The sequence below is a fragment of the Mauremys reevesii genome, linkage group 10 (genome assembly GCF_016161935.1).
Source record: "Mauremys reevesii isolate NIE-2019 linkage group 10, ASM1616193v1, whole genome shotgun sequence".
Lineage (NCBI taxonomy): Eukaryota > Metazoa > Chordata > Testudines > Geoemydidae > Mauremys > Mauremys reevesii.
In genome coordinates this window covers 22399793-22425428 of record NC_052632.1, presented here as the reverse complement: position 1 = coordinate 22425428, position 25636 = coordinate 22399793, and the positions used below count along the sequence as shown (strand labels likewise).

At 42.6% G+C, this 25636-nt stretch overlaps 2 protein-coding genes across 3 annotated transcripts in view; both read left to right on the top strand.

Moving 5' to 3' along the window:
• MYO5C (myosin VC) overlaps positions 1–7185 on the top strand; it is a 55448-nt gene extending 48263 nt beyond the window's left edge. The window contains exons 36-41 of the mRNA XM_039492801.1: positions 1193–1282; positions 2817–2967; positions 4380–4662; positions 5777–5951; positions 6538–6618; positions 6858–7185. Of these exons, the coding sequence (XP_039348735.1) occupies positions 1193–1282; positions 2817–2967; positions 4380–4662; positions 5777–5951; positions 6538–6618; positions 6858–7010 (933 nt within the window). The 3' untranslated portion in view covers positions 7011–7185. The remainder of the gene's footprint in view (positions 1–1192; positions 1283–2816; positions 2968–4379; positions 4663–5776; positions 5952–6537; positions 6619–6857) is intronic.
• GNB5 (G protein subunit beta 5) overlaps positions 4634–25636 on the top strand; it is a 44182-nt gene continuing 23179 nt past the window's right edge. Inside the window, exons 1-4 of one of the 2 annotated variants that reach the window (XM_039492804.1) lie at positions 4634–4640; positions 10021–10022; positions 10182–10186; positions 20749–20860. In XM_039492804.1, the coding sequence (XP_039348738.1) occupies positions 20749–20860 (112 nt within the window). In that variant the 5' untranslated portion in view covers positions 4634–4640; positions 10021–10022; positions 10182–10186. Of the gene's footprint in view, positions 4641–10020; positions 10023–10181; positions 10187–10901; positions 10920–13402; positions 13547–20748; positions 20861–25636 lie in introns of those variants that run through there. The other variant, XM_039492803.1, reaches the window with a different exon arrangement.

Below are 25636 nucleotides of genomic sequence, written 5' to 3'. Positions count from 1 at the left end.
TCATTGTACATGCACCGACAGGCTTACAATATGCACATATCATACATGGAAAAATGTTGATATTTGTCATCCACGGGTCCTCCAGAGTTAGGAATATCATAGATGGTGACAATGCTTTGGTTGGTAGTTGCACTGCAGTAGCGCCTACAGATCTCAGCCGGGGTGAAGGGCCTATTGTGAGAGCACAGTACATACATACTACATAAAGATTTCCCTCTCCCAAGAAGCTTACAAAATTGAGACATAACATCCAATACAGTACATCTAAAAGTTAGTAGCTAAATAAGTTTTACTGTGCTTTCAGCCATGGTAAGAGTTTGTTGCATGAGGTATTTCCAAACATGAGATATTGGGCTTCTTTTTGGACAGAGATGAGGTTTGAAGAGTGTATTTGTTACAAGACTGCATTGTGTGGAATCTAGGGTGCTATTGCCACTACAGTTCCAACAGTGTAATTGCATACACAGTTCTTGCTAGCCTGGCACTAATAGATCTGAATCCTAAAAAAACATGTTGTAAACCAACTTACAAAACCCATGCTATAAGCTAGGACCCTCTGTCTGTGGTCCCATCTACAAATTCCACCATGCAGTACCTGGATATTATGTTGTGGCCTAGTGACCCAGAAAAGCAAAAGGCACAGTTCTGTTTTGTGGCACAGATGGAAGTGAAACATGTTTATGCAGTTTAACGTGTAGTATATATGGAACCTACAACTCAAGTTTGTAAACAGATTTATAATCCAGTTCACCCCTTACACTGAGCAAGGAAAGCATGTCAGCACCTTGCTACCAAGAACCATGTTTAAACACAGCTGTAATTTATATAGGCCCAACAGCTGAATTTCAAAGCAGTACTTCCATATAATTGAATTTCAATTGTGTATGCATACAGTGTTCAGTTCTTTTGCAGGAAGACTTCCAGTAATTTTTGGAGCCCCCATACACACAGTCTAGCCAACCCATGGTACAACTGCATTTAAATTATATACAAACAAAGATTTTAAGGCCATTGTAGACATGGGCACATTTTCTGTATAGATAGTGCTTTACAGATACTGTTTGCTCCTTTCACTGTAGCTTGATGCTACTGCACTAACTCTGTGTTGGTCATAAGTTTCAATAATAAAATCAAATTAAACTTTAAGGGATCATGTTGTTTAAAAAGGTTGTTTTTACATGTCATTGTTTAGGAACATGCTGAAAATTTTGAGATGTTGTCCTTTTGGCTCTCCAATACATACCATTTTCTTAACTGTTTGAAACAATACAGCGGGGAAGAGGTAGGAATTATTTCATCACTTCACATTTTACATAATTTCACTGAATTTTATACCCAAATGGGGCAGGGATCATCAGATGGGACTATCTCACCGAACGGCCCTGAAATTCGTATCCTTCTGTACTAGTGGTTTTTGGCTTAGAGGTGATCCAGTGGAATAGAACAGCTTGTCTAAAGTCACTTAGGAAGATGTTTGAAACACTAACAGTAAACAGTTGTTAAAGCAAGAAGGAAGAAACGGTTACATACTTTGGGTGCCATTTAATCCATTTGCTGCTTAGTTTGATCTTCTGTTTAATTTGAACAGGACCACAGGAGCTCAACTAATTGTATTTAAAAAGAACTTTCACCTTTTCTTTCACTCAGCTGTTACTGCTTCGGGCAGACATTGTTACCATTTGATTAATAAGTAAAGTTACAAATGGGAATGAAATCAAAGACACATGGTAGTAAAATAGTCAGTTTCATCTTAAACCAGATAAAAGCTGAATTTCATTGCTAGTTTTCCGTTCTTTAAACCCCAAACTCAAAGTGATACTTGATGAATGAGGGATAGAAACCCATATGGTCTGAAACTAAAAGACAGTATTCTCATGAATCCTTACAAAGAGAAAACACCTTTCACTCAACCCCAGCTGTAAGCACTTCTGTGTACTTTGCAAGCTGCAATACTGTCCCTGGTGGTTATAGTGATAATAGCAAAGTTTGATCAGAAAGGCCTTTGATTGAAGTAAAGGCAAGACAATGCAATGCAATTCTTTCACAATTTAACTGCAGAATTGGAGGCATGTTTGAACCCAAAATATGGTTCTGGGCTTGGATCCAAGTTTGCAGCTTTAATCCATCTCTGTAATGAACCAAATGCAAGTCTGAACATTCCAAACTTCGAGAGAGTTTGCATTTCAAAACCCCAAGCTTGAGAGCATTTCAATCCTGGGTTTTTCTTCTCACTACAAAGATACAAAATTCAGATGTGGGACTTTGGGTCAGATTTAAAAATCCTGAGCTGATAATGTTGTCTGTCAGCTGTTGGAACCTACTATTAACCCTGTTTTTGAGAGGCTGAAAACGCTGCCGTATTAATATTCATATCAGAAACTTGCCTTTTTACAAAGTACAAAAATGAGAGCATTTGAAACCATAAAAAATTGAAGAGGCACATTTGAATTTTTCTCTCATACAGTTTAAACAAGAGAAACTTTTTGCAGGAAAATCAATCTGATGCTTTCCAAGTAAATGATCTAGCACCTGATCCAAAGCCCACTGAAGTCGATGTGAGTCTTTCCTTTGGCTACCCTGGGTTTTTGATCAGACACCGAATGAGCATTAAGTAGAAAAATGTGTCTATTGATGTCGATGAAATCCATGGGTAGTAGCAGCGTCTCAAGACAGCAGTAAGTTTGACCCATTTTGAGAGTGTGGATGCGCGCACACAGAACTCACTGATCTAGTTCATGTGTAGCACTGTTCAGATCTATTGATAATGATGGCATTAACACCATTGTCATATTGATACATTTACAACTGTCTTTCAGGAATTCATGAAGCAAAATACTCCACGTCAGAATATGAACTGTTTGAAGCATTTTGATCTTTCAGAATACAGACAAATTCTTAGTGACTTGGCCATTCGTATCTATCACCAATTCATTCATGTAATGGAGAATAACATTCAGGCAATGATAGGTAAGAAGGAAGAAAATAACCAATGAAAATAAATGCACTAGTAGCTGCTAAGATATTTGAATAAATCTTATACAGAGACACAAGACTAGGAGTGAACTATGCCCTGTTGCCCATACACACACATAAGTATGTGTGTACATATCGATACATCTGTGTACAGTGACTGTACAGTCACCGGAAGTTTGAATGTTTTTTCCCCCTTGCAGCAGCGTTTCTCAGTGTGGGGCACGGCCCCGGAGCACAAAGGACTAGCTAGGGCAGCCGTGGACGATGTATAAATTGAGTGTTTAGCAACACATGACAGGTCTGAAGGGGGAGGGGGCTGATAGATTTTATTTTCCTAAAAAGGGGGATTTCAGATAGGAAATATTACATAACATGTTTCTGCTTCTACTTCCATCCTGCCCTTCCCCACCCCACCTCTTCTATTTCTAACCAGACAAGACGAAAGCAAGCTATTAAGCAGCAGTGTATTCCATTTCTGTATTGCTGTTTTCACTAGACATTTTACAGTGGCTTTTTTCCTTTGTGTTTTTCTAATTATTCATGATAGTGTGACAGTAGTGTTTGTTTGGTTTAGTTTTCCCGCATTACCTCACACTAAGGCTATGTCTACATTACACACCACTGGTGTCGTCATGTAGAGTAAACGTAGCTACTTGCAGTGAAAAAGAGGCTGCATGCACACTGCAGTGTGTAGCTACACGCATCAGAGAGAGGCTCTAGCAGAGAGGAGGCAGCAGAGAGAGGCTTCAGCAGCTCCCCACTGCCAGAGCCTTTCCTCACTGTCTCCACCCTGCCAGAGCCTTTCCCCCTCTAGCTGAGGGGAGGCTGCAGAGAAGGGCTTCAGCAGCAGGGAGGCAGCAGGACACTACACTGCGAAAAATAGCAGCATAGACAGGCAGGCACAGCTTGGACAAGTCGAGATGGCGTAGGATACGTACTTACATACATACATACCAGCACCCTTCTGGCGTGTCTTTACTCTACTTACCTAAACCCTGCCTCACCGGCTGTACTGCTATTTATACTTATGCTGGGGGGCTACGCAGGAGTGTACGCTAGACACCGCCCAAGGAAGCATGAGTGTATATCTGCCCGAAAGGTCTAACAACGCTCATCTTGTTGGATGTGGTGCAAGGAATGGCTTCCTTCATCTACAGTGTTCCCCTTCTCCCTTTTGGGCTACCGTACTGAGCTGCCACATAAAGATGAGGTTCTTGAAATCTAGCCTGAAAGCACACACAATTTTCACATGCAAACCTCCTTTATTACTGGAGTAATGAGAAACTGCAGTTTTAAAAACTTTAAATGATACAGCTTGAAAATATTTGTTCCCAAAACCAAATTACCATATTAAAAGGACCCTACATGTTGTTGGTGTTACAAATGATTTCCCGTTGCCTTTTCAGTACCAGGTATGCTTGAATATGAAAGTCTCCAAGGAATTTCTGGCATGAAACCTACAGGATTCCGTAAACGTTCTTCTAGTATAGACGACACTGATACCTACACAATGACCTCCATCCTGCAACAGCTCAGCTATTTTTATAGCACAATGTGCCAGAATGGCTTGGACACAGAGCTTCTAAAGCAGGCAGTGAAGCAGCTTTTCTTTCTGATTGGAGCTGTCACCCTTAATAGTCTTTTCCTCCGCAAGGACATGTGCTCTTGTAGGAAAGGAATGCAGATAAGGTAAAGCCAATAAAGATTCAGCAAGCAGTTTTCTGAGAGAGGAATTTTTTAACTTACTGTAGTTCTATCACTTGTGCCATTGGATACACTGTGAACATTGCGTCGTGGTGATTTTTGTCCCTCTGGTTTGAAAAGGTAGATTTTAACTTTTCTGTGAATTAGTTTGCTGATCCTAGCATACTCCATGATACAGTGCTTATCACAAGTGTACTTTACCTGTAACATTAATAGAGGGACACACAGTACAGTCTGGAGGGGCAGAGAGACTCAGAAGCCCAGTTCTGGAGCACTTATTGTCTCCTTTAGCCTGCAACACGTCTGTGGCTCTTGCCATGCTAATTTACACACACAGGCATTTTATAGTGGATTTTACTGTGGAGAGTGGATACAACATTCCCTGATTGGCAGAATTGCTGAATTATCTTCCCACCCTTAATGATGAGACAAGAATCAGGTGCAAATCCAGCAGGGGTTTGGCTGAGGGCTCCTCTTCCTTTTGCCCTTATGTGGATAAAGAGAAGAATATGCTCCTAAATCATTGCAAAAGATATACAGTTCAGTTACATCCCATTAGACAGTCTGGAGACAGAGCTGAAAGAAAATCAATAGATAAAGCCTACAGGCCTTAAATCGTCCGGGAAAGTGGCAATGGGAGACAGGGGCTTTCACCCATAGGTCATCAATTATGAGAATCTGGTCCAGGTTGGGAATGTGCAAAAATTGCTATTATCTCCTGGCTCTCTTGAGGATGCTGTGAAAGTGTATTTTTAAAGGAATAGCAGTATTTTAACACAATCCCATGTAATGCTGCCACATCCTGCTAATGTATGAAACTGACTAGGGCCTTTGCATAAACAACAAAGAAACTCATTGTCCAAAGTTCATGAAATACAAAATGTGAACAGGATAAAATGATGAAAGGGAAATCAGATTTTTAAATTTAGTCAGTTTTAATAATCTAAAGGGGGGGTTCTAAATATATTTTTTGCTTAATACGTATGAATTTTAAACTGACCGTGTTTTTTTAATGACATTCATTTGCAGATTGCTTTTATTATTACTAGTTTGTGAGGGGAAACTGACATTTCTATGCTTGTTTTTGGTTTAACCCCAGATGTAATATCAGCTACTTAGAAGAATGGCTTAAAGAAAAGAATCTGCAGAGCAGTTCTGCCAAGGAAACTTTGGAACCTCTCTCTCAGGCAGCCTGGCTCCTTCAGGTCAAAAAGATCACAGACGATGATGCCAAGGAGATATATGAACGCTGTACATCCCTGTCTGCTGTGCAGGTAATAAACTGTCATTTTCTGTTGGCAGCACCAATTGTAGAATCTTATAATTCATGTGTGAAATAATCCTGGCTGCAGACAGAGTGATCAGCATCCCACTTTTATAACAGCTCCTTCCTAGCCAAATGTTCCAACCCAGACCTCCACAGGTTTAATGTTTGATTCTCGGATTCCTTTGTTTGTATTTTCTACTTTTCTGTCTTGGATGCCTATCTGCCCTGTTCTATTTGGGTCCTGCTCCAGACCTGTCCCCTTTTCTCTGTTCTCCAGTATCATTTCCTTTGTCTGTCACAAAACTTTTTTTTTTTAATGGGTTTCCTTTAATCAGTTTGGCCATTTCCACCATGTACCCACTTCACCCTTCTCCTCTCTGACACTTTTGGGGATGAGCCTAGGCAATTATCACATACAGAATCACTCACTAGTTTGCCAGTTAATAATCTACCTCCTTATAGTACAATTGCTTACAATGCCCTCAGTCGGTTAGATATGGATGGAGCCATAATTTTAATGCCTCTTCCTTCCAAACTGTTCCTTTTTTCTGGCATGGGTTACAATTATTAAAAGTCTTTTCTCATTTATGCAGATAGTAAAGATTCTCAATTCATACACTCCTATAGATGATTTTGAGAAAAGAGTGTCCCCATCATTCGTTCGCAAAGTCCAGGTAAGAGCCTTACATTATTTTCACACACACATTCAAGTTACAATATTTTGCACACTCTGTTTACAATGGTACATGTTCATACTTGGCTTTAAATTCAAACCAGAACAAAAGTTACTACTCTTCAGTACCCTTTGGGACTGACAAGAAAAAAAATCATTAGCATAATGGGAAAGCAGCCTTTTCGGGTTTTACCACTTCGTATCTTCTTGACAGTAAATCTCTCTTTGTTCTATTTGCAGGCTATGCTCAATAATCGAGAGGATATTCCACAACTGATGCTAGATACCAAATATCTCTTTCAAGTGACATTTCCTTACACCCCATCTCCACATGCCTTGGAAATTATACAAATTCCCAGCAGTTTCAAACTTGGCTTTCTCACAAGAGTGTAATTAAAAATACAAAGGATTTGCCACTCTGTCCTCAAAGACTAAATGAAGAGCAAACTTTTATGGCTGATTTCCCCACAACTGGGATATAGTGCAGTGTCTGTCTATGCAATATACTTTTAAAAACTACTTTTGGAATCAGGACATCAGCAGTAGGAATAAAGCATATGCCAGCCTACAAAAACCCCTCCTTTCTTTTTTTAGTATTGTCCATTCTCCACTGCATTTTTACAAAGGGCAATACTATATCCAGCAGCTATGCACTTTACAGTTTTGGAGCCCTACGAAGGAAGTTTGTTGGAGACAAATTTGTGTTGGTGCTCCATGTTCTTGGACAGATCACCAGTAAGGGAACAACATGCTGGATCTCTCTCATGGTGTAACAACTACTATGCTATAATCTGTCATGGTGCTGTTTTCTCTCACATGTGAGATGTTTTCCCTAGGAGTTCCTCTCATTGGCTTGATATGATGGATTTATTTTGCAGCAGTCTTCACCCAGGTAGATTTCCTGTGGCATTCATTATTCCATCTGTGAAGGGAGTCTAACAACAATAAAATTGCTGTTTTGTGCCCGCAGAATAGTGGAGCAATAGAAAATGGAAGGTCTTCCTACAGCAGTTTAAAAAGCCAATGCAAATTACTACACTGACCATGGGGACAGCTCTGATGTCAGTATGAGGGAGAGAAGTGCTTCTGCAGACCCATGTTGGCCTTTTCCTGTGTGCGCTGTCCTGCTCACTCAGACATTATAGTTCAGGCAGAGGAGCCCATATCAGCATCCATTTAAAGTAGAGCTGGGGCTGAAACACTTAATTTGGAGGCAGAGTTCAGTTTCCCCTTTGCAAAATTCAGGGGTATTCAAGTCTGGGGTTTTGGTTCAGCCCATTACAGTGATAAAGCCAGCTGTAAAATTGGGATCAAAATCCAGGTTTGCATTTTAAACTTTTGTTCCTTCAAAGGGGGATGGGTGTAGGGTTGGGCTTGGACCCACCTCTAGTGTCATGTAATTGCAAAACACCTAGAGAGCCCATTCACTTCCCCCCCACACACACTTTTGTTGTTGTTGTTGATCAGGTGATAAAAATACAAACAGGTTGGTGGAGACTGTTGCATTTCAAGCACTGACGTTTAATAGTCTGGAGGTGAGTTAGGAAAAATAACAATGGAGTTTAATACGAGCATAACTAGACTGCATGTCATGGAAAGAATATTTCAAGCTTCTGCAGAACATCCTGCATGTTCCACCTTTAAAACTCAACCAAGGGAACACCAACGTATCTTATTTGTACAGCCCATCACTTTGGGAGATGTTCATTTGCCACAGTGATGGGTGCTGTAGGAGAACCTAGATAGACGGACAAGGGCCCAATCCTGCCAGCACTTATTACAGAGGGTTGTGTTCACCACAGCTGGTAAGTCAGTGGGACTGCACCCAGTAGTAACCGTTTGCAGCAATGTCTCTAAGATGACCTGCAAAGCATTTGTACAAATTTGAGGAGAGGTGAGGGGGTGGTTATTTTGTTTTTAAACTTTCTTCAAGGGAAAAGGGTGACACGACCTGAGGTGAGGAGGAAGCTGCTAAGAGGGAATAGTTTGCGGGGAATCTTCCTCCCTAGCTCTAGACTGGTGAGGAGGAGGGGGATGGGGAATAACCCTACACTCAGACAGGGGTTAGGCATTGAAGGGAAGCTGGGTAGCCAGAAGTGTGCAAGATAACAATACCTGCAGCTGTACTACTAGCCCCCTGGCCAGCTCCTTGGCATGTGCCTACTACTCTGAGAGTAGTGACTGAATGCAGCTCCCCTGGTATGTCCGTGCTCACAGATACAACCTGATTTCTTAGTATTTGTTCATATTTATTTCATTTAGACAGTACATTCCTTGGGGACAGGGACCTTGTCTCCTCAGCCCTGTGCAGCATCACAACCACAGCCAGCACACAACAAATATCTAATAATTTATTTAATAGCGTACCCTGTAAAAATGATTGAAGTAATGGCACTCAGACACCATGGTGATGGGTGACCTTATAAAAACCTAGACAGATAATGATGTTTTACTAGTCAGTGTATTAGAACTTATTAGTGTATTAGAAGTGAATAGGGTGACCAGATGTCCTGATAAAGTACGGTCGGGATGCCATTTGTCCCAATATTTTGTTTCGGGCGTGGTGGCCCTTCTTTCTTTGGCGGCAAGATTTAGTACCCACCACCGAAGACCATCAGCAACTGAAGGACCCGCCGCCAGAGTGCTGCCAAAGACCCAGATGCAGTGAGTGTAACAATTGAAAAGGCGTACCCTCTGCGGCGGTCCCGATATTTTGAAGTTATCTGGTCACCCTAGAAGTGAACTCTGTAGTAAGTAGGGCATAGAACTCTGTGGTCAAGGATCAGTTTGAGTTGCATTGATATATTTAAGTACTTTTTAACTTAATTCAGTTAATTTAAACATTACCCATATGAAGGAATGACAAAATATTTTTGTAATGTTTTGCTACACTATTTCTGTACTTTGTTAGTTTTGCATAACTGCATATGTGAATTTAAAAATGGAACCACCTCTGATAGTTACTAATAGGAATAGTGATATATGAAAAGCACATAGAGCAAGAATGGTATATATATATTTTTAAAAAGCATTTTAAAAAAAAAGTATACACGGTATCCTAAGCATGTAGGTAGGCTAACATTTTCCACATGTTAAATATCTTTTAAATCACTTAAGTTTTGTAATAAAGATATTTTATGTTTTAGTACTAAAATGTTTGAAAGAAGTCACTTGAAATTATGTAAGGCTTGGTGGATATGGCAGGTCATGTATTAAACCATTAAGTCTCCATTTAGGTATTACATCAATCACTGTGACTGCTGCATAGCATATTTCAATATCTGACATTTGTGGTGTCCCTGGTTGCTAATTAATTTCTGTAATAAATATTATTATGGAAACAGACTAGTTTGGTTGCTGTAACCTACATACTTTTTTTTAGAGTTATCAAGAGCATCTGAAGCCGTAAGCATATCATATACTAACTTCTGCCTATGAAGTCATTTTACAGGGAGGAAATGTGGGAATTTGGTGTTGAACTCTTTCTCCCAGACTTAGGAGTGAAAAAAAACACTATGTACAACAAGAAGAAAATCTGGATTGATTGATTTTATTCAAAGGAAGGATCTGTGTCTAAGAATGGGAGAGAAGGCAGAAATAATAGCCTCATGGTGGGTAATACTACTCTGCTCTTAGGGACTGCCCCATCTCTGTGAGCATGAATGGCCACACTCCCAGTGGCTTCAGTGGATACAATTTCAAGCACTTACATGCTTACTGTATGTGGTGACACAGTTACATTGTCCCCTGGAATTCTTTTTGCAGCCTGGCTCCTTTTAATTTCCAGGCTCCTGTCTACATCAATGAGTCGTCTCTTCTCCCATTTCTCCTCCACCATTCCTTGCCTTAATTATCATTAAAAGTTTGAAGGAAAATATATGGAGAAATTTACATTGGCAACCTGGCATCTGCAGTGGTTGGTAAGATACTATGCAGCCATTCACACAGTCAGTTCTTTTGAACTTTAACATTTGGAAACTAAAATACTGGCAACTACAAGGAGCAGAGAGGGCAAAACCTGGTGTGTTTAAAAGGCACGGTCCTACTCTTACCTTGTTCCTTAGTCTGAATCCCCATAGATGTCAGTGGGAGGTTTGTCCAGAGATTTGTGGGTAAAACCTCTAGCCCTTGGAATGTAAACCAGCATTAGCTGAACTAAGATTGTACAATAGGAAACTAGAAGCTGAGCTTTAATACCCCTCTAAGTAGATTATTTGTATTAAGGTTGCCCTTCTACACTTCCAGTTACACGCAGCTTATTTACTCCTCTTCTGAAGTGTCCAGTGTTTGTCCTGTGAAGAGGTAGGTAATTTTCTATCTTCATTTGCAACATTTAGCATACAATATCTGCTCTGCAAGTACCACGCTGGTAATGTGTATTTCACCAGGTCACCCTTTTTAAAGGGCTACCACAAATGTTTGATGACATCTGAAGAATCTCAGGCCATGGTGCAGCAGAATATTTGAAGTTGGGATCTTTGCAGCCAGCTCTGTTTAAACGGTAGGGAAATAACTATTGCAAAGGGCACTGTATTTGCAAATTAGTTTATCAGAATGTCAACTATCAGATGAGGTCCTGATACCAATATCTGATACTAATTCCTAATTAACTGGGAATTTTATTAGCTTTTCTCATCCATGTGTACTGTATATTGTATAGTAATTATTGAAGTGACATTGACATTGGGCCTGATTCATCCTTGATGCATAACCCCCTTGAATTCATGAGTTTCACTAAGGATGAATGCTGCCCATTTTATGTTAAAAGCTTTTGCTTCATTAAATTTTGTGTGTGTGTAATAAATATGTCTCTTTAACACCAGTGGTTTTATTTTGTTCAGCATTTTTTACTGTAGAGTGTTAAAATACTTTCATATTACACTACTCCTGAAGGGAAAGCTTTTCAATCAAAACCTGACATAACTAGTGCTTTCAACCTGGGTGCCTACATTTAGGCAGCTAAATCCATGTTAGGGCAGCTACCCAAAGTGGCCCAATTGTCATAGATACTTAGCAACAGCAGCTCCCATTGCCCTCATCGGGGACTGCTAATGCTCAGCACCCTTGAATAACAGGGCACCTTGATTTAAATGTCTAGCTTTAGGCACCCATGTTTGAATATTTTGGCCAGAGTCCTTTGGTCTCCAGTATAATGAGTAGTATAATCACCATGGGGTTGATTCTGCCAGCCATTACTCACATGAGTAGTCCCACTAATGGCAATGGATACTTGCATGAGAGAAACTACTTGTGTGAGTGGCAGGCTGCAGCATCAACCCCACTGTTCATAAAATATTAAATTAAGAACCTCCCTTAATGCCACTTACGATGTTCATTTTCATTAAATGGGGGAAATAAGCCCATTTGAATTCATGTGTTTGGTTCAAAGTTGACCAAACTGCAAAATCATCATGTCATGCATTTTAGATCATGTATGGGCTGGTTTCTGCCCTTTTTACACGCTTTGGGTGAAATCCCATTGACTGCAGTGGGGCCAGGATTTCGCCCATTGGGTGTTAATATCTTACTCCTCTGGTAGACCCATTGAAATGAATGGAACTGCTTCAGGAGAAAAGTGCAACTCAATCTGAGCATGAGTGGCAGGATCAGGCCCTAAATATAAGAGAGGGGGGGTTTAATGCAAAATGAAACAACTAGCAAAATGTGAGTTCGCTTTCTTAGTCATATTTCGCTTTGCCCTTGTCAAATATGTAATCAACACTAATCTCGTGTCACGTCTGTGTAAAATTTTTTTATTATTTTTTCACAGAATATTGAATCAGGTCTTTTTTTTACTTGCCTACAATTTTCAATGCCCCTTATTTTGCATGACAATCTTCTATGCATTTGTCTCATTTTCCCGCCTTTAAAGCAGTAATTTTTTACTCCCTGTTGAAGATGGGGAAAGTTCTTTAAACGTCTTCAGTCACAGCAATGACTCTGGCTCCATGAACAAACCATGGGTTCCAAACGTTCCAGCATCCTGAAATGCCAATTTCTGTTCAAACCATCTCATTGTTATTCATATTTTGTACAGCTACTGAGATCATTCGGGACCTTTTCACTTTTGAAAATGGTCATGAATAGAACAGACTGTTTTTTCCACCATATATTTTAAACAATCAGTTTTGGTAAACGCCAGGCCCTTCTGAAGTTTAATCCATTGTTACATGTAATTTGATTAAAGTTCTGTTGCCATTACGTAAGCCAAAATCCAGAATAAGACATTACAAATAGAAAAAATATTCCATGCACTGTAACAGGGGTCAGCAACCTTTCAGAAGTGATGTGCCAAGTCTTCATTTATTCACTCTAATTTAAGGTTTTGCGTGCCAGTAATACATTTTAACCTCTTGAGAAGGTCTCTTTCTATAAGTCTATAATATAACTAAACTATTGTATGTAAAGTAAATAAGGTTTTTTTTAAATGTTTACGAAGCTTCATTTAAAATAAAACACAGAGCCCCCCAGACTGGTGGCCGGGACCCAGGCAGTGTGAGTGCCACTGAAAATCGGCTCACGTGCTGCCTTTGGCATGTGTGCCATAGGTTGCCTACCCCTGCACTATAACAAAAGGGTGCTGCTGTTTGTTTCCTCATAAAAATACCATCCACAGGGCATGCGCTAGTGACAGTTTATCAAGCTTTAGAGATAAGCCGCTGAGAGATTATCCAGCCTACAGTTGTCTATATATTGTCTAAGATCCATTAGCTACTGGGAGAATACAGGGAAAGGTTTGTCATGTGACTGCAATGCACTCCTCCTTTCTCCTCTGTTTCTTTCAGGTCCATCCCACGGCAAAGATGTGTGACCAGACCTTTTTGGCAATTGTGTTTGGTCCTTGTGACAAGTGCTCCAAAGAGAAACCCCTCAGGGCAATTTACATCAAATCAGAACAACTCAACTACTGTTCGCTATGTGTGGAAATGGTATGTTACAGCCTTTGCCAGAGAGAACACAAGAGTAAATAATGTGCATATTTGGGGTCCGAGGTATTCTCAGATGTGTTCAGTTAGACATTAGTGGGCTATGAGACCCAGTCCCCAGCTACAGTTGGGGAGCACCTGATGGAATTCTGAGGGGGTGGGGCAAAGACAACTTTTTGCTCCCTGTTGGAAAGCGGCTATCTGCTTTTCCACATATATGGTAAAAGATCACACACGCTAACTCTGCAAGTAAAACGTGCCAGACCAAATTCAGCCCTGGTGTAGCCATGCACAACTCCACCGAGGTCAGTGGAATTACATCAGACCTCAGTTTTGCCCATTAGCCTTAAAAAAAATAACCACTGGATGAAACCCCATGAGGTTTTTGTAAGTAGCTGTTTCATAAGAGACCATAGATATGACTTTCTTAAACCACCACAGTGAACCTGAATGGGATCCACAACCTGCCTGAACTTCTACATGATCTATAGCCATACTACTTTGTAAAAGGATCATTTCATTTCTCACAGGCTAGACAGGTGTGGGTGAGTTCAGTACTTGGATGGAGGCCTGACAAGGAACACCGATGTCTTGGTGCTGGAGAATTTTTATAGGTGGCTTTTCCTTCCCTCTGAGTTAATTGTGAATCAATGTCCCGGTATTGTAGTAAAGAGCCCTGTGCAGTCAGAAGGTCCTGTCTGCTGGATAAAGCACAAAAATGAGGCTATGAACACAACTGGCCAGTAAGGAGCCAGGTTACATCTCTATTCTTACCAAAAGGGTACTGTGTCACTGGTGTGTCCTGGCCAAGTTCCATCTTGGGTAATGATGTTCTGCCTGTCTGAATTCCCCATGTAGTATTCATTGGAGAAAGTATTCTTCTTTGCTTCCTACCCTGAACTTGTGTTGTGTTATTGAGCAATGTCACGTTGCTGCAGTTCAGCAGTGGGTACAAAGATCCTCATGAGAATGTTGTGAGGCTTAGTTCGCTGTGTTTATAAAGCACTGTCGGAGCTTTGGAGGAGAGTGAGAATGCTGAAATAGCAGCTGTGTATGATGCAGTGAACAAAGCTTATCTACTGAAACCTTCCACATTCTAATACATTCAAACTGATGGGGAATATGTTTAGATATAATGGCTATAAAACAAAAGACCTCTCCCTCCTCTATCCATTTGCTTCTCTTGACTTTGAATATGCCACTTTATCTGGGTCCTACTTGGCCAACAGTGGGTAAATACCAGATTACTGGAATTGTTTTTTCTAAGGAGTTGATAAACCCCTGCTGAAATTGCAGTAAGCGACTGTTTTCCATAGTAAGACTCTTGCAGCTTTCTCTCTGCTGCTTATACTGTAGAAGGCAGAATCTTACTGATTGGAATTAGGCCATAATAGAGTTTATTAAGTGGAAGCAAACTAATGCTTAAGGAAGAATTGCCTCAGTACATTCATTCCTCATGACACAGGGTACATTAGGCTCCCTATTAAAATTGGAGAATGATCACTGGCAACAGTACCATGGCTTGCTGCATCTTGCTTGTGCATATTTGTTTTGCAATAAAGGCTTTCATATCAATAACTGGCATTTATATAGCTCTTCGCATCTTCTAACTTCTGTACAAGCATTAACTAATGAGCTAGGGGCAAATGTAGGTTCACAGACAGGGAAGCTTAGCTACAAACTGATGATGGATCTAATTTTTAAAATTGCCTGCATGCTTTTGTACGTGAAAATATGCACAAGCATTTAATTGTGCAATGCTACTTAGCAATGCATTTTTCATGACGGTACAGAAATCAGGAATTTGTGGGCATAACTGGCTAGTTAGTTTTGTCTTTGGTCAATTCCATATGCAATTACCAGATTTCCAGATACAAACAGTTAATTACAGATACAAATGTAGGACTCAATTGCTCACATGGAATTTTAAAAATCAAGTCCTAGGTGATTCTTCCAAAGCTATGCCAGTCAGTGGCAGATGCGGGATTACAGAATTTCAGAATTCCTGGTTCCCAGTCATGTATTCAGTCCATTAGGCCAACTGGCTTTTATGCTAGATCACCCTTTATCTATGAGGTCTTTCTTTACCAATCTAGTTTTGGGATTTATGGTGAGCACAAGATGTCCAAAAGGGACCGTGCATCATGTTTTTGTTTTTTCACTCTTGTAGGATAATTTTATATCCAATCATTCTTATTGTTCATCATGACAACTATTCAGAGTGAAAAGCTGGCCAAACTGTTCCGTGATAGACGTACAAGTTACGGTTCCACTGTTGAGTGTTGCATGTAAAGCAGGGATTCCCCCATGCCTACATATGAAGAATATAGTGTATCCTTCCCCAAATTACAGCACTTGCCCCTTGAATATAGAATGAGTTTTCTGAGAATTTACAAGTAAATCAGTTAATTAGTTTGATTTAAAATGTGCCCTTCAAGATTTTTAGCATCTTGTCGGACCGTTTTCTCCTACTGTCCACCAAATGATTTTAATGCAGACTCATCAGCTTCCCATATAGTCCACACACATTGAGCATTTGCCACATTTGAAGTCACATTTTTTAGGCTTAATGATTTCCCCCCCATTATTCTTCGCAACAGAATGTTCTTTTTTCAGTAGAGTTGGATTAGCAGGGTTTTGCAGGGAATTCCACACAAAATACTACCTCCTTTCACACCTCCTGCCATCTCCCATTGTTCTCAGTAGGAATGGGGCCTAGCTTCCATTGCAGCAACTTGGCTTCACCCTCACTGGGAACAGCGGGTGGGGGTGGCCATTTTGTAGGTGGTATCTTTGTAGCCTCATTTCCACTGAGAACAATAGGAGATGGCAGCAGGATAATGAACTCAGAGATATGGAACTCTCTGTAAAGAACCTTATTTGTCAGTCCTGCTGAGGAAGTAGTTTTCTGGTTACGAAGTATAACAGCAGCAAATACTATTAATCCAAAAATTATTTAAAAAAAACTCTCCATTTCACAAGATCTACCAACAGGGAAGGCAAGAGGAGAAACATGGTTGGTGCCTTGCATGCAAAATTGGGGGAGAGGGAAACGGGTGTGTGTCTGAGCAGGGGCACGTTGGAGGCAGATGTGGGGGGAATTGGGATGTGTCTGAGCAGTGACACATAGAGGCCAGGAGCTGTGGAGAAATGGCCATTATTCTCCGCCTGGTCTCCATTGTTCCAATGAGGGGTAAAGCAGCCAAAGGGGCCTGGTGAATCTGACCCTAAAACTTAACATTAAAAATAGAAAAGATTTAAGGGTGTTGACACTATGTTCCAATCGTTAAAAATATTCTATGGCAATATTCTGTTTGCATGTCTTGTTTAGTGTTTATGTAGGGCAAGTTTAATAAAAAAAAAAAAGTATCGAGGAAATTCCCAGGTAAAAAATCTGCTCAAGTGGCATTAAGGTTGAGAGTAGCTATAATTAAAGGGTAAAAACATTGCAAAGATGTTACAATTATCCCCAAACTAAGCACTACAAACCCAGATAGATCAGAGTTAAGGTTAAAGAAAGCAAAAAATGGTTAAGTATGGAAGTGAGTAGTTAAGGCATCTGGACAGATAGGAAATTTGAACTAAGGTAGTTCGACTTCAGCTACGCTATTCGCGTAGCTGAAGTCGCGTACCTTAGTTCGACACACACCCCCCCCCCCGTAGCGTAGACCAGGCCTTAGTAGTGGCACCATGAAGGGGAAAATAAATGAAAAAAATCTAATGTCTTTAAAATCAGCTTAATCTGATCTGTGGCTATAAACACTACTTAGCACTAACCATAATTGTATAATTATTGCATGGCATTACTACTGAGTGAAGCTGAGTTTGTTTGGATGCTTTTACTGTGCACTTCCAGACCTTATGATGTTTGGATTTCTTTTGCATTTAACCTTAACTCTGAATTTCCTGGACTTGTAATGCTTGTTTGGGGAATACTTACCACATCCCTGTAATGTTTATACCCTGAAGTTACTGATATGTACGCAGCCTTAACTCCAGTGGTTTTCTTCTGGCAATATAAAAACAATAGTACTTTGCACTTATATAGTCACTTAGATCCATACAGTACATTGAGAACTTTGGATCAACCAGTCTCTGCATTTTACAGCTAAGTAACGCAGGCAGATAGAGGCTAAATGAGTTACCCAAAATCCCATGGAAAATCAGTGGAACAATCAGGAATACAACCCTAACTCCCAGTCTCCTTCTCTAACTACTAGGCCAGAATACTTTCTACACCAAATTTACCATACTGAATCAGGCAGTTGGCCCTTCAAGTCCAATATCCTTTCTTAATGCTTCTGAGGAAGGCAAATCAACCCCCTCCCCCTATAATGGACTTGGTCAACTGTGTAATAATGAACATAAGCTTAAAGACTGGCTTTGGTATTGTTGTCTATAAAACTGTCCAGGTCCCTTTTAACCTCCATTTGACTGTAGGAGCCCTTGTGGCAGATCCCCACGTGCTCTGACTCAATCTGAAAGCGTTCGGAATTTAGGGGCTGTGGCATTTTAATTGATGCTTTCCCCATTTCAGATTAAACACTCCTATAGCAAAATGAATTCTGCAAACATAGGCTAATGACTTGCTTAATATTCATTATCATATTGAATAATTAATTACTAATGTATTATTGGTTAATGTTAAAAACACATTGCCTCTAGCAGACATGGGTTTTAAGGGAAGGATGAAACAAGCTGCCTTGAGTTAGACATTTACTAAATGAGAACATTCTTATGTGGCATTTATGAAAACTGTGACTCAACTGTATGTTCTCCTCTATATTTGTCACCCAAATCTGGAGCTTTTATACCATGTCCAGACTAGATCTGCTCTAACCTGTTATTTTTGCAGGGTTAGTTAATGACAGCACAAGTATTAATAGCCCAGGGTTTGGCTAGGTGAGTTAATTTTTTCTTCTAGTTCCGATTCATGAAAGAAGTGTACCAGTGTACTTAGTAGCTTGGGCTGCAGTTGATGCATGTCCACTTCCCACCCCTGTGAGGCATAACTCTGAAACTCGCTTTTCCCACTGGATGGGGGTGTGTGCTGCATCAGTCCTTTACAAGCTGCAGCATGCTCCCCCTACAGCTTGGGTCTAGAGAATTCTGCCCATCCCCATCCACTTGTTCATTTCGGGGAGCACCATGCATATACCCCCCTTTCTGCTATCCACATCAGGACCCAATATCCCCTGGGCCAAATCCTGCAACTTTTACTCACATGAGTAGTCCAAGTGTAATCAATCTGAGATCTGCTATATGCACTTTCGGACTGACCTTTAGCAGGACCGAGCACCCCCGCTTCCAATGACTTTGATGCCTTCAGTGCTGACTTTCGGCTCCTACCAGGAGAGGCTCAGCTGCTTACATTCCTGTGCACAAAAAGATCTACTTATTCAGTGAGTAAGGCAGGCAGGATGGGGCACTGATTTGGCATTACTATCCCAAAATGCAAGCAATATCTCAGCAGCACTCAGTTACACTCCACATTTAGCTCTGTTCCTGTAGAACTCAGTATCACAACTTCCATGGACTTCAGTGGGCCCACGATTTGATATTTACATACCTTAGCATCTCAAAACCTGGGCATCTGTCATAGAGCAAATTCCTTTGTTAAATGGAATTGATTCTCCCAACTCTCCCCCTATTGCCTCATCAGGTCAAAACAAATACTCAAATTCTTGAATTTCATATAAGCAGCTTTAATTGTTCAGATACCAAAATAGCACAGGCTAGAACCTTCCTGTCACTGTCTTGCTTATTAGTAATGATGCTTTTGTTCTCTTTGTATCACTTTAAAAGTACTGGATTCTCCAATGAGTAGGTACAAGTTGGGAAGTGGGTGGGTGCTGGAAACTATTGCCAAAGTACCCTTTGCTCTGGGGAGAACTGAATGTTGCCTCTGCACTCAGCCTGTGTGCTAACTCTAGAGGGCATACACACCTATAAGAGAAACTGACTGAGACTGAACCCACTGGTGTACTGCTGTTAAACAGTGTGAAAAGGGCTTTATTTTCTCTGGGGCCTAATACTGCATCCAGGAGGTGCACACAGGCTACAAAGCAGCTGCACTTACTTTCTTATCTCACTTTTCAATCGTGGCCTTTGTCCAGGTTGAACAATAGTCACTTAGTTTGTCTATTTTCTGCCTGCCGGAGACAATGGGAGTCAATATTAACAGTTTCTCCATGTAGATCAAGGACAATTAACAAAAGCAGAAGAGGCCATGGTCAGGAAGCTCCCTTTGCAGAAAGACTGCAAAGCCCACGTACAGCTCCTCTGTCTTCTGCAAATGTCAGTCAGTTACAACCTCAATACATCAGAACTAAATTCTCTCAGGCACAGAGCCCCCAAGTAACGATGGAGCTGGGGAAAATGGTGTGTGTGTGGAGGGGGGGTGGGAATAAATACATTTACTTTGTGGTATGTAATAACGTTTAACTCTTTTCAACCAAAGATACATCCAAACACTTCAGAGAGAATTATGGGTAGGTATTATTATCCCCATTCCACTGACACACGGAGATTGGGATGGAAATTTTCACTGCTGCCTACGAGCTCTGGATTCCTAGGGGGTCAAATCCCCTGTTCAGCTTTGAAACTCTCAGCCCCGGTCTCCAAAGGGCATGGCAGTGCAGGAGGCCTAGAGGTCGGTGGGAGGAAACCTCGATTGCCAGGCCTGGTACCTTGACCACGGGTCCTGGTTTTGAAGCAAAGCCTCTGTATTTTAAAATCTCGCTGCGATGAGGATCAACTTGTGCCTTGAATCGTGCAACTTTCACGAGTTTCTGCACAACCTGGGAAAGCCACTTTGCACAAGCAGCCGGTGCTGCGATGAAATCCGGGGGCTCAGATGCAGCCTGGAATGAAACTGCAACTATTTCCTGGTGCCCGCATCTGAGAGCCCGCAGTGCTGGTCTCACGCAGTTCTTGCCGGGGCGAGGAGCAGCCAGCCCGGAGCCCAGGTGTCAGCACGAGGCTGCTCGCGGCGCACGGTGCTGGGCCGGCAGGTGCTGGCTGCACACAGCGGCACGAGTCGCCAGCCTGGCCTTGAACGTCAGCGTGCAAGGGGGGCGGGGGGAGCCCAGTGCGGTTCCCAGGCTCAGTTGCTCAGGCGGCGGGAGCTGCGGCAGCATCCCTGGAAGCCGGGCCCTCAAACCCCTCCTCCCCGCCTCTCTCTCCCTGCTTCCTGCCGTGCAAAGATGGCAACCGAGGGGCTGCACGAGAACGAGACCCTGGCGTCCCTGAAGAGCGAGGCGGAGAGCCTGAAGGGCCGGCTGGAGGAGGAGCGGGCCAAGCTGCACGATGTGGAGCGTGAGTCTGGGGAGGGGCACGGCCCGGACTGCAGCGCAGCCCCCCTCTCCGGGGGGCACGGGCTGCGGGGGGGCGGGGGCTGCAGCGCGGGCATCCCGGGGCGCGGTCGGGCCGAGCCGAGCGGCGCCCCCAGCGCGGTGCAGGTGCTGGATCCCGGGTTCCAGCCGTCCGGGCACGCGCTGAGCGCCCCGCGCGCGGACAATGGGCAAGCGGCGCGAGCGCCCTTTGCACCCAGTTACCCTGCTGAGCGCTGGGCCTGAGCCATTCCGCGAGCGCCTCTCGTGCGCTGTGCCGGGGGAGGGGAGCGGCGGCGGCTGCTGCTGCTCAGTGCGTGCTGTGATTCAGTAGCATCCCTGGGTCTGACGCTCACGTTGGTCACGGTTGGTGGCGGCAGCAGCCGGAGTGAAATCTTGGCCTTGGAGTCGTGGGGAGGTTTCCACTGAGCCGGCATTTCATCCCTGCGGCGTGGCTCCAAAGGGGGCCATTGCCGCGTTCAAAAACCCCAAACCTGCCCTAGCTCTGATCTAAAACTTCCCAGCAATTCGGGTGTCAAGTCATCGACATTAATCCGGTGTGTAAGCAAGCTCCCTAGTCACTGCAATACAAATACATGATCATGCATAATTTTACACCACCCTCGCCTTTTACTCTGGTTAATACAAAATAATTTAACCTTGTTAACCTGAAATCCCTGAGATGCAAGACACTATTATTAGTTATTATTAATAGTAATATTATTTATTATGTACTTTTCTTTTTTTCCCCTACAAATATTATAGGAATAAATTGCAACATTTTTCTTGTACTATAGGGGTGATTTTGCCAGTAACTTTTGTGGGCTTATTACAACTTTGTTCCTCCTGTCTTTGTTTTTGAAGTCTGTGTTGAAAGGGGATACAAACCAATATCTAGTGATTTATGCAATCACTGTTTGTTACTCCTGGGGAATGGCAGGAGTGAATATATGTAAAATTCAGATTTAAAAAAAAATACACCTGCTACTTTTCTGTGGTAAATGAGGCATTTTCTTGCCTAAATTTAATTATCATAGGTTTTGTCAATGTCCTTTTAACAGGAATCGTTGAATGGAGATGGCCTCCTTACAGAAACATTACCATAAATCAATAGTCTTGCAGTATAATTTCTACAGTATGAACAATGAGGCCTCAATTCAGCAAAACATGCTTAAAACCATCTCTATTTAACAAAGCATATGCTTAACTTTAACTGTGCCTACTCTAACTGTAGGTCTCATGATGTTTGCGGAATACTCTCCACATGTTTTCATTTACTTCATAGATCTGTAAATAAATGTTTTCCCAAATTTTGTTTTATTAAGGCTGCATATTTGCCCAGGGTTTGACTTCCATGACAAAATGTGTGACTTTTAACATTTTTCCCCGTTAGAGTGAAAAAAAATTACTTTTAGTGTGCCCACTACTGAGCAAAACTCCTCCATTATTTTTATAGATTTAGTTCTGTGTTGAGGCTTTTGGTCTCTCTGTGCTTTAAAACTATTTCCAACAGCTATTTCTATTGGGGAAATAAATTAAATAACTTCCTTTTTTGAAATGTAAGATAATGACTATCACTTTTTGCCATGACAAAATCATAATTTTTTCCCATTTTCCCCCAAGACAAACTGCCTGCCTTAACAGCGTTTCCCTTCTTTGTTCAATTATATTTTGAACTGTAGCTCTGTGGAAAAAAATGTGACTAGACATCTGAAGTCCTACCCTTTGATTTGATTTGCCATCTGGAGAACTCTCAGGGTTAATTACACCAATTAAAAGTTCAGATTGAAAATATAAACAATTATTTTGTCTATTTGATTCATAGATTTCAAGGCCAGCGGGGACTGTTATAATCATCTAATCTGACATGTCCCCTTTCCTCCCCCTCCCACTTCTCCCCTGCATAACAGGCCAAAGAACTTTAGTCAATAATTTCTGCATCAAGCCCCAAAACTTCTGTTTAACTATAGCATACCTTATAGAAAGATATCCAGTTCTATTTGGAATATTATGGGCCCAATCCTTTACCTTTACTCTCACAAGCTACCTCTTGGTCCTGGTCAGTGCAGTGGAGCTACTTGCTTGAGTAAGGGTTGCAAGATCAGGCCCATAGTTTGCAATAGTGTTTTTACAGATATTATAAATATTTCAGAATTGTTATATTCCTATGAAGTCTGTAGGGATCAGTGTTCTGAGAGAGTTATTTATACTAAAATAGCCAGTGTTGCCGAATTTATGTTGCATTAACAGAAAGGAAACGTAGGCTATTGGCAGTAAAAAGATTTGTTTTATTTGATAAGTTCTGGACACAAGAATTTCAGCCTAGTCTTCCAGTTGCCGTAACAATCTCCAGTATTTGTATTTTGATTATATCATTTCAGGATCTCAGTAGATCATTTGATTGGCTTCTCTTGATGAGGCGGGGGGGGAGGGGATATAGTTTTTCAATGGGTTAAGCTGATACTTTTTGGAAAGGCTACTTTGCTTCTAGCCCCTCGTGAAGATCGTTTTGTAATGGACGAATTGTCAGGAATAATGGGCAGCGATTTCGTTCCCTTGCTGTGTGAGGGTTAGTGTCTTATAGGGCAATGTTTGTAGCTAAGAGCATTATTTCAGTTTCTGGCACAGTCTGCAAGGCTGATGTGTTTTGAAAGATGATTACTGAACAGCCAATCCATTAGAAATCAATTTCAGACTTAGAGAGGCAGAAATTGCTCAGCTGATTGTAAGCCAAAGAGCCATCTTTGTAGGGTATGGATGCCCATCCTTTCCTAGCTCGCATGCCTTCCCATCACTGCTTAACACAGGACAAAGATTTTAGCTGTGAGTTTTGTGATGGAGGGATCTGTTGACATTAATATAATTGCAATTTAGGGTCTGTTACCTACAACTTTCATCGATGGCGATTACAGCTACCCAGGGCAATCACTTATCACGATAGGGATTCAACTCAGAGCTCCAGCTCCAAATCACTTGAGCTAAAAGAGGAAAGGCCAGATACAAAATTGCACTGAAGTCAATGGGAGTCTTTCCACTGATTCCAGTGTGTTTGGATCAGGCGCTGTCTCTTCTAGCTGATCACAGTGGCTGATATGGGCAACCCACTGGCAACTGACACACACTGAGCACTGGATCACTTCAGCGTGTCTCTGGGTCAGGCCCTTTTTGGTCTCCAGGCCTCGGGCACAAGGCCGTTTTACAGCACACCACCTCCTAGGACTCCTACTCCAGCCTCTGGCTCAAGTAGCAGCCCCATTCCTCCATGCTCCTCCTTGTCAGGTGTTTTAAAGGTGGTAGAGCCACTAGATCAGGGGTGGGCAAACTACGGGCCACATCCTGCCCACCTGCCGTTTTAATCCGGCCCTCAAGCTCCCGCTGGGGGAGCAGGGTCTGGAGCTTGTCCCGTTCTGGCGCTCCAGTTGGGGGCCACTCCGCGTGGCTCCTGGAAGCAGCAGCATGTCCCGTCTCTGGCTCCTATGCATAGGGGCAGCCAGGGGGTTCTGTTCCGCACACTGCCCCCACCCCAAATGCGGCTCCCATTGGCCAATGGGAGCTTCACGGGCAGCGCCTGCGAATGGGGCAGTGCGCAGCAGAGCTGCCTAGCTGCGACTCAGCATAGGAGCCATAGCAGAGACATGCTGCTGCTTCTGGGAGCCACTTCAGGTAAGCGTTACCCAGAGCCTGCACCTCTGAGCCCCATCCCCCGGCACCCCCAACCCCCTGCCCCAGCCCTGATCCTCCTCCTGCCCTCTGAACCCCTCAATCCCAGCCCAGAGCACCCTCCAGCACCCCTCATCCCCAGAGCCTGCACCCCCAGCCAGAGCCCTCCCCCTGCCCCCCAATTCCCTGCCCCATCCCTGATCTCCCTCCTGCCCCCGAACCTTGGTCCCAGCCCAGAGCACCCTCCAGCACCCCTCATCCCCAGAGCCTGCACCCCCAGCCAGAGCCCTCCCCCTGCCCCCCAATTCCCTGCCCCATCCCTGATCTCCCTCCTGCCCGCCGAACCCCTTGGTCCCAGCCCAGAGCACCCTCCAGCACCCCAACCCCTTCATCCTCAACACCACCCTAGATCCCGCACCCCCCAGCTGGAGCCCTCACCCCCTTCCGCACTCCAACCCCAATTTGGTGAGCATTCATGGCCAGCCAGACAATTTCCATACCCAGATGTGGCCCTCAGGTCGGGCCAAAAAGTTTGCCCACCCCTGCACTAGATCCACATAAATGCAGATACAATGTCTCCTCCTGTTACTCTGGTTACGTGGGGCCAGCACAGAGTCTTGTTGCTCCTGTGTGAAAAGAGGCAGCATGTTCCTGCTGAGCCCTTGGTAGAATGAACATCACTGGGTCAGAAACAAATTAGTGTTCTCAGCTGATGCCTCCCCCCCAGACAGCCTCAGCATGAGGCTTCAGGGGTGCAAGATAGCTTTGAACTGTGCCAGTTGCAGTGGGGTGGGTTTCACACTGAGGTGCCTTTGCACGTTCAGTTTTACAGCCATGTCTTGTTGGAAATCTAAGATTATTTATAGAAACAGCAGATGGAAACTGTGCTGAGAAATAACTTAAAACATTGTGAGAACTCCAGCTGGAGGATTTTACTTAGGATTCTCCACAATGAATGGAAACTGTTTCACAGAATCATATGTTTTTAGAAATAAACACTTGCTATTATTCAAACACCAATCAAGTGAAGTGCAACGGCTTTGTTATGCTGATGCGGGTTAATGTCGTAAGATACGATGCTGTCACAAAAACTGCTCAGCCA